Source organism: Phytophthora ramorum, assembly GCF_020800215.1.
Source record: "Phytophthora ramorum isolate Pr-102 chromosome Unknown Phyram_PR-102_s0012, whole genome shotgun sequence".
NCBI classification, from domain to species: domain Eukaryota; phylum Oomycota; class Peronosporomycetes; order Peronosporales; family Peronosporaceae; genus Phytophthora; species Phytophthora ramorum.
Window position 1 is genome coordinate 1 of NW_027150658.1, and position 8,717 is coordinate 8,717.

The following is an 8,717-nucleotide window of genomic DNA, read 5'->3' on the forward strand; positions in this document are numbered from 1 at the left end:
CAGCGTTGACACGCGCCGATGGATTGGGGATAAAGCTTGGCTTCGTTGCGTTGCGAGGTGGCAGCGGCAGTTCTTGGGGCATGCAAGACGACACCGAGCACCTTCTAGCGATACAATGATGGCGAGTGCCGGGTGCCGTTCGTTGGCTCAGGGACGAATTTGTTGCTCCTCGCCAAAATGACCGTTGACTCGACACGAAATAAATGTTGGCGTGGGGGACGGAAGGCAACACGAATCTATTATCCAGCTTAGTAGAACCGCCTGCCTCGACCACTACTGCTGGGTACTACGCGTTCATCACCGGAAAGCAATTCATACGCCGCCTCGTCGCACTCGTCGTCCATCAGGAGTCCGGGCACGTCCAAGACCGTGGAGAACTGGAAGCGTGGCAGCACGTAAAACACATACAGTGCGCCCCAGTTCGGCACCAAGTACGTCCCAGTGGAAATCACCAGACGCAGTGACTGCTCGAACAGCCCGCCGTTGTCATCGAAGAACATGCTATCGCACTCGCGCGTTTTGCCTGCACAACAGTCACGTTTAGTTCTTGAAGCATGTACGTCGAGCCCAAGTTCTTACCGCCGACACCAAGAGAGAGATACGCATCTACCGCAAGTTGCAAGCTAGTACTCACGAGGTTACACTGTTCATGCAAGCGATAAGCGTAGAGAAGCACGCACAAGTCCGTCGTGTTAGCTATCAAGAGACTGTGCCAGAAAGAGACTCTGTCAGCGGGCGCACTTACGATCAGGAGAACCCAAAGCTGATGGTGCGATTGTTCCAGCTCCGTGACTTCGGTGGGGGTTGAATCTTGGAATTTCTTACGCTGCGGGGGCAATACGAGTTACTACGGTGCTCGTCGCCACTTAAAAGCAAAATGCAGCTGTACCTGTATTCGTGATGTGGATTTGATCTCTTCGAGAACGATGCGGCCTGGAATAGCAAAGATCGCTGCTCACGCACACAGAAAGATGTCAGTGCTTGGACTCCAGCACTCATGAGTAGCAAGGGTACCTGTGAGAACCACTGCTGTTACCGACATGGCCATCCACGTGATGTGGTGGCAGTCGATCTCGTCGGACATCACGACAACGAGTAGCGCATCCGCCGTCATGCCAACTGTGGTTAGTCCCACAATCGGGATCAGCATATTGTAAAACTGTCGAGCAGCAACAGGTACGAGCATCAGTGTGTCGTCAACTACCCCAATACAGTGTACCTTGTCTTACCAGCTTCGTGCGGTTGGCGAGCTCGCCGGCGGACTTCCCATACAGGACACAGGAGATGGCGATCTGCACGCAGCGGAAGTACTTGGCGAGCACAAGGATCTTGGGGCTGTTGAGGATGAAGCACTCGTAGACCAGCAGTGCCATTTGGATCCCCGTGAGCGCCAGCATTCCGAGGTTGGCGATGTACCATTGCGAGCTCAGGAAAATGGGCAAGATCCGCTGGAAGCCGTAAACGCTTGCGACCAGCGTGGCGAGGCAGAACGTGCCGAAGCTGAGGCTGCGTGCGCATACGAGCAGTGCACTGTCGGCGGAGAAGACCTCGTGGCAATCCGGCAGCACCATCGCAGCGGCGGGAAGACGAGTCGCAGGCCGAATCTTTGCTCGTGCGTAGAAAATGCACTTCAGTTTCGCCGCGTAACGGCCGGCGAAAGGGCACGATGGTCGCGTACCGAACGCTTCGAGGTGGCATTGCTCAATCTCCTCCGAGCCTGCACCATGTTCTCGCCGCGGGAGAACGACTCGTGTAAGGACAATGATGTGCGCACTCCCGCGCTGGTGCACGACATCGCCGAAGAGGGGTCGGATATGACGCGCGAGATTTACAGCGCGGTGCTGAAGGGCTCCAAGGACGGCATGATCCGGACCAAGTCGCTGCCGGACGTGAGCGAGGTGCTCTACAAAGACGTCGGTTCGTAGCAACGCTGCAGTAGAGAAGTGGGGAGGGGGGAAGCATCAGTGTTCTCATGTGAGGTGTGTGTGTGGGGATGACAGGGAAGGCGTCGGACATTGCGCAGCCAGGAGGCTTCCGTCGTGACCACGTCATCGCCAACTTGCCTGTTGGAGACACGGTCGTGCCGACCTACGTGCAGAAATCGTTTCTGACGTCCATCGGAGCAACCGGCTTACTGCAATCAGCCTACTGCGGCTTCGTCAACGACACACTCCATCTTGGCGACGAGCAAAGCGAAAGTGTACGTGTCGTTGATACTATCAAACAAAACCGATGCTTTCATATTCTTAACTGTGCGTGTGACTGCATTTGTGCATCGAATCTCATAGGAAGAGCTGATTCCGCTATTTAACAGTCTGGACACGATACACGCAGTCAAAAGCGAGACGTCACCGAGGGGTGCATCCGTCAAAAAGACGATATTTACCATTTTCAAGAGCTTCATCGGTAGCGGCATTCTGTTTCTGCCCAAAGGATTCCAGAACGGAGGCATGCTTTTCGATTGTGGGACTTTGTGTGTCTGCAGCTCTCTCGACCTTCTGCATGTTGCGTCTGGTTGAGTGCTCAAGCGTGCTCCTTCGTTCCCGCAACCACCACAACATATCATACGGCATTGTGGGGGAGAAAGCTTTCGGCAATTTGGGTCGCCGAGCAGTGAACGTGTCGTTGGTGCTCTCGCAAATCGGATTTTGCTGCTCGTACCTCATTTTTGTGGAGAAAAACATTGGCGAGGTCTTGCTGCACGCATTTAATGTAGGGAGCTCCACCACGACGTCTTCGTGGACATTGATTCTGCTGCAGATCCCGCTGTACACACCGCTAGCGTGGGTGCGCCGTCTGGAGTACTTCGCTGCCACAAGTTTATTTGCCGACGTCCTCATTGTGTTTGGTCTGGTGTACATTCTTACTTACAGTGTGAAAACGCTCGAGAACACCCCCAGGGGAGTCGACGTGGCAATACTTCAATTCCGACAATTGGGCCATGTTTCTTGGCGTCGCCGTATATTGTTTTGAGGGTATTGGGTTGGTGTTGCCCACCTACGATTCTATGGATGATCAGATAAAACACAAGTTCCCGGCCATACTGTCGTGGTGTGTGCTTTGTATCCTCGTCATTTGCATACTCTTCGCTGGCACAGTATATACAGCCTTTGGACAGAGTACAGAATCAGTTGTGACGTTGAATTTGCCCAGCTCAAGTGAGAGCTTAGGCACTATGACCGTGCAGCTTACGTACTCGCTGGCACTAGTCCTATCCTACCCTTTAATGCTGTATCCGGTCATCAACGTTCTCGAGAGCAACTTGTTCCCATACCAGCGCATTAAGGGTTTCTGGCGATGGAAAAAGAACGCCTTCCGCTTTGCGCTCGTCTGTCTTACGGCCGTCATTGGGTACTTTGGCAAGGATGAGGTGAGCTGCGGGTTTTCGTTCAGATTATAATGCTTGCGTCTGATGTCTGTAAATTGTGTGTGCTTGAAGCTGGACAACTTCGTCTCTATCATTGGTGGATTCTGCTCCGTACCGCTGGCATTCATCTATCCGTGCATGTTTCATTCCAGGTAAGGCGCATTCCCGTGGTATCAGAGCTGTCGACGAAAGCACTAACATGTTTGATACTGTCGCTGTGGCCCCAGGCTCGTTTGTCGCGGACATCTCTTGAACGGTATCGTGATTGCCATTGGTCTGTGCACAATGGTCTTCGCCACATATCAAGCAGTTTCGACGTGGAACTAATCCGAGCAAGTCCTTGCTCAATCTCTTCACTGCCAATGCTATCGAAAAACGAAAGAGGTCGATCGATAAATGTCAATTGGCTCGCGGGCTGTTGGCCCGCTTGATTCACAGTTCGGAGTTTTTTTTCCGGCTTGGCACCTTTTTGCCGTAGTAAATTGGGTTCTGTGTGATATCAAGCCCCAGCAAGTCTGCCCATGTGGTTTGTTCTGCTCGATTAGTGATATTCTATCCTACGCACAAGGCTTTTAGATGACCCGCACAACATTGACACCGAAGGACCAACGTCATTGCGATGATATTCAGCACGGTGACTACTGCTGCAACTAGCAAACATTGCTTTTCTTGCTGAGCATTCTGATGACTTTCGTGAACGCGGTGCAGGTTCAGGATTTAGCAACAGTGTCGAATTTGAATCTGCCAGCGTCGAATCCTGACCAGGATGCAAATTGCTTTTCACGTATTCATATGTTGCTGGAAAGTCGACTGAATTGAATGTTTCTTGAATGTTGTTCGATGTCTGGCAAACCGCGCCTTTTCATCCAATCAGAAGAATCTGATACCAGGCTGATTCTGTAACATGCGTCGTCCAAGCGACTAAAATTTGACCAATCGTCGCCGACCTGCGGGGCGCCAAAGGCGAATGAAGCGATGGACCCTCGCAGCACCTACATGTACGCGTCTTCCCTCGTCCTCCCACTCGTTGCGCACTAACCCGCCTGTATGTCGACAGGGAGCTGGCGGCACTAGACAAGCAGCTGCGGGACCTGCTGCGTGCCAACCCCCTCGACTTGCAGGCCGCCAACGCGCTGCGCCGCCGCCTAACGGACGCCGCGACGCGCCTCGTGGACGCGCAGCCGGCCTTCGCGGCTGCCAAGGAGGTAGAGCAGGCGCTGTGGAAGCCCTGCTTCTATCGACGCATCGAGGACTTCCGCCGCCGCATCCGCAAATACGCGGCGGCGGCGCAGGCAGACCGCAACGTCCGCGAGCACTTCGCGCGCGTGTCCAGCGAGTTCCAGCAGTTCCTGACCGAAGCTGCGGGCTTCTACGCGCATCTGAGAGATGTCTTCGCCTCGTGGCTTCAGCATAACGGCCAGGGAGCCAAGGACGAGGACGTCACACGCTGTCGCCAGAGTCTGCATCGCTGCTACGTGTTCCTGGGAGACCTGGCGCGCTATCGGGAGCTGCACAGTCAGAAGACCAAGAAGAACTTCGCTGCAGCGGAAGCGCTGTATCATCGCGCGCTGGCTGTGCTGCCGGAAAACGGCAACCCGCACAACCAGTTGGCGGTGCTGGCTACGTACGTGGAGGCGGAGACAGTCGCGGTGTATCGCTATTGCCGCAGTTTGCTGACGTCACAGCCGTTCACAACTGCAGAGGAGAATCTTGCGCTGCTTTTTGAGCGCAGTCGTCAACGACCGCTGGCAGCGCCGATTACGTTCACGTCGTCGTCTCCGTCGTCTAAGGGAAATCGGCCTTTTTGAAAAGCTACCTGCATCGTCTCACGCGGATGCATGGCATCTTGTTCGCGCTCTCATCGCAACGAGGATCGCCGACGGCGTCGTCGGGTAGAGGCAGCAGCAGCGAGGCTGTGACGCCGGTGTACCCGCGCGACATGGAGGCGGTGCTTTTCAAGGACATGCGGACGTTGCTACATGCGGGTGTGGTGGGCGACGCGCTGCTGCTGAAGATCGTGGTGACGAACCTTTTCTCCATCATTCGTGCCTCGGACTCGCGTTTGCAGTCTGCACCGCTCGAAGATGCGCTTCGTCTGTCAATTCGTACGATCACGAGCGTTATGGAGTTCCTTTTGGACAGCTTGGACATCAAGCCGAATGCAGGTGCGAACGGGAAAGCTCCGAAGGATTCGGCACTGTTAGCATTGCGTCTTGCAGGTCCAGTGACTGTTTTCTGCGACTATCTGAAGTTGCACCCGGATATGCTGGAGCAGTTGGAGCAGCTTTTGGTGCATCGTCAGAAGAAACTGTACAGTGATGTGGCAACGAACGACCAAGGAGCCGAGGCGGACCAATTTGCTTCAACCTTCCTTGCGACGCTAGCTAAGCTTGTGAACCACGCACGTATTCGTGAGCTGTATGCACCGCTAGTTGCGAGTGTTAACCAGCAATACGCCAACGAGGCACCATCTGCAGTACGCGAGCAGCAGTCATTGCTAAAGGAAAGCCTTGAGCTTCGAGGCTTTGCACCGCTTGAGCAGGCTGGAACCGCGTCTACGTGGCAGACGTCCTCGACAGGAGCTAACAGTGCGCCACAAGTGGCACCTTTGGCAGACGATGAGGCTGAAAAAATTCGTGCGTGGAAACTGTATCATTTTGCGCGCTACTTGTGCGACGGCTACGAAGGCGATCCGTTGCTCTTCTGTGGTGCTTCAGGGCAGTTTACGACTTCTCCTGTGGTTGGAAACGGGGGATCGCAACAGAACAATGGTACGACAGAAACATTTGGCTCATTCAACCTCGGGGCTTTATCGAGCAACAACCCGAAAAATCAGCTGCAGCAGCAAACTCATCCACAAGGAAATTTTGCTAGCGCCTATCGTGCCGATACTGGAGTGGATGATGACGACAACTTTGATGACGAGGTAATCGTATTTCAGCCGTCGCCTGCGCTGAGAGGGATGACAGGAAACCAGCCAGCTAAACAGCACGGCGGGCTTATGGCCCATGAATCCTCTGCTTTGGATACTCTGTCAAGTGGTGGCGCGTTTAGCCTTCGAGCGCCGAGCCCGATTTCGCCGGCGGAGGAGCATGCAAGCGCCAACAGTTTGAACACTGCATTTGGTGCTGTTGGTAACGGTTCAATTGGGTCGTCCCTTGGCTATCCTAGCTTCAACACGTTTAACGACGCGGGCAACTTTTCGCGCCAATCCCTGCTTTCTGGGTGGGGAAACAGCACGAGCAACATCACGAACGGCAGCATGCTAAGTGAAAACCTGGGTTTGGGCATGCGATTCGGCAGCAACAGTAGTCTGGAAGCTGGATTTACGATGCCTTACGGAGAAGCTAACGGTGCCCAGCCTCCCAGCTTTGGCAACCGTCTTGGCCAGAGTCAACCTTTTGCTCCCATGATTGACTTGGCAGCGGTCGAGCGCGAATCTGCGCTGTACCAACAGAGGACGTCAAGCTTGAGTGCATTCATGGGCTCGTCAGCGCCATCGACCCAAACCGAGACGCAGGACCCGTCGCCTCCACGCATGCCGAAGCGCCCACCTCCAGGGTTTGGAACTGCTTCAATAGGAGGGGGTCAGCAGCGTTTGTGAAGCCACTTTGATGCTGAACGCCCCCGACGGCATCAGCTGCACATTTGCCATGTTGCCGCCATCGAAGTGGGAGGAAAAGCGCAATCCACGGTCGGGAAATGAATACTCGCTCTTGCCCAGGCCCGTGGTCGCCGCGCGATGCAGAACCGAATCCTCGTCATGCTCGCGAGTGGGCATGTTGCTGGGGTTTCGATGTACTGGGATAGTTCAACTTGCTTTGTTTAGGGCACTGGCGGCAGGATATTCCTCGGGAAAAAAACTCGCGTTTACATCGTCAATTCGGTCATCTGGACAACGTAGTAGAGAAGATTCCCGTTGATATGGGCCCAAAAGGTAATCCTTGAATTCACCGACGAGGAAGTATTGTGGTTTTCAATCTTTTTGCAGCCTGTTTTAGCTCCGCATTGGAGGGGCCGTTTTACAATTCGGGCCTTCAATAGGTATAGGGCATTCTATCTTGGAGCAGTGTAGCTCTGGCGTGTTGGTGGCGGGCTGAAGCAGGTATGGCACTCACTTATACCGTGCAAAAGCGGCAAAACGGAAGGTTGTCTCTATAACAGGGATGCAGTAGCAAAACCGACTTACCCTCTTGCTTCATTTCGGACGTGGTCGTTTGCTATCTCGGAGCTTATCTCTATTTCGGACGGATAGGGACATGAGCTACGACGACTTCACACTGGCCAGACCTCAAGTTCGCCAAAATGGATGAGAACCACAGCAGAGCTTACTCTGCCTGAAACAACACCTCAATAGTAGCCCCTCTCTACAAGCATCTTGCTAATTGTATCGAAATGCACCTACCACTAATAAATGATTTTTGCGCCATCTGAAGCGTTGATTCGGTAAGAGGAAGCAATATCTCCACATTAGTGATTTGTATGGGTAGGGCTCGGAAGCAACTTCCTTGTGCTCAAACAACATTTGGACGTTGTTTAGTGTTATTTGATCAATCAGAATCATAAAGTTGTTTGGCTACATTTTTCAGACGATTTTCTCTCGAAAATATTTTATCCGATGGGTGTTATTTTTGTGAGTATTTTTATGGTTCATACCAAAACTTACGAGGCATACTGAGTTAGACCGAAATGTACGAGCTCATATCACTTAGTACGAGCTCATATCACTTAGTACGATTGTGTCAGACAGAAGTCTATGAGTTCGTACCAATCGGTACGAGTTCAAACTATAAGGTACGAGGATCGCTTGCGGGATGTGTGTCATGTAGCCAGTTGCAATCTGGCTCGTCGGTGAAAGATGGGGGTCCAAAAGCTGGTCAAGAAGGTCAGCACACGGCTAACGAAGTGATCAAGAAGACTGTTTACGAAGCGATTTTCAAGAAGTTTGCAGATTTCAGCGTTGCTAACGGCTATCCCAACCCTCGCGACGAGCGCCATCACGATCTTCCTGTGATCTTTGTTGCATATTTGCAGAGCGTCTCAGCTTCCAGTTCTATTTCGCTTCAAACAGCAGAGAAGACGAGGTCTGCTATTGCTAGCTACTTTTCATCTCATGAACACAGCGACAGCACCGATGTGAACACATGGTGTGTACGGGAAGACGATTCTGGAGAATAGCATGGATACGGCAATCCTGCTAGAGACCCGTTTGTACGCCATTTCATGCGTGGACTGAAAAAGAAGAAGCCTCGGAGTATGTGCCTGCGAAAGCGGTACCGATATCACTCGACATGATCACCGTTCTCCACGCGTTACTTGATTCTCCGGGTGGTGTTGAGGGTTTCTGTGA

General features: G+C 53.0%; 4 protein-coding genes across 4 annotated transcripts; 3 read left to right on the forward strand and 1 right to left on the reverse strand.

The window, feature by feature from the left end:
• Positions 1-248: 248 nt before the first annotated feature.
• On the reverse strand, positions 249-1,571 carry KRP23_11337 (uncharacterized protein; the record flags this gene model as incomplete). Its single annotated transcript, XM_067881876.1, has 6 exons — positions 249-523; positions 580-643; positions 746-826; positions 890-951; positions 1,015-1,159; positions 1,230-1,571. 6 exons carry the CDS (start codon positions 1,569-1,571, stop codon positions 249-251), a joined length of 969 nt encoding a protein of 322 aa, XP_067740172.1.
• Positions 1,572-1,724: 153 nt separating this feature from the next.
• Positions 1,725-3,694, forward strand: KRP23_11338 (Vacuolar amino acid transporter 3; the record flags this gene model as incomplete). The annotated part of the gene is made up of 7 exons (XM_067881878.1): positions 1,725-1,917; positions 2,001-2,200; positions 2,289-2,406; positions 2,486-2,783; positions 3,154-3,370; positions 3,440-3,519; positions 3,595-3,694. The coding sequence occupies 7 exons, from the start codon at positions 1,725-1,727 to the stop codon at positions 3,692-3,694; spliced, it is 1,206 nt and encodes a 401-aa protein (XP_067740173.1).
• Positions 3,695-4,342: 648 nt separating this feature from the next.
• On the forward strand, positions 4,343-5,175 carry KRP23_11339 (Protein SMG7; the record flags this gene model as incomplete). Its single annotated transcript, XM_067881879.1, has 2 exons — positions 4,343-4,365; positions 4,425-5,175. 2 exons carry the CDS (start codon positions 4,343-4,345, stop codon positions 5,173-5,175), a joined length of 774 nt encoding a protein of 257 aa, XP_067740174.1.
• Positions 5,176-5,201: 26 nt separating this feature from the next.
• Positions 5,202-6,971, forward strand: KRP23_11340 (uncharacterized protein; the record flags this gene model as incomplete). Its single annotated transcript, XM_067881880.1, has 1 exon — positions 5,202-6,971. One exon carries the CDS (start codon positions 5,202-5,204, stop codon positions 6,969-6,971), a length of 1,770 nt encoding a protein of 589 aa, XP_067740175.1.
• Between the last annotated feature and the right edge of the window lie 1,746 nt (positions 6,972-8,717).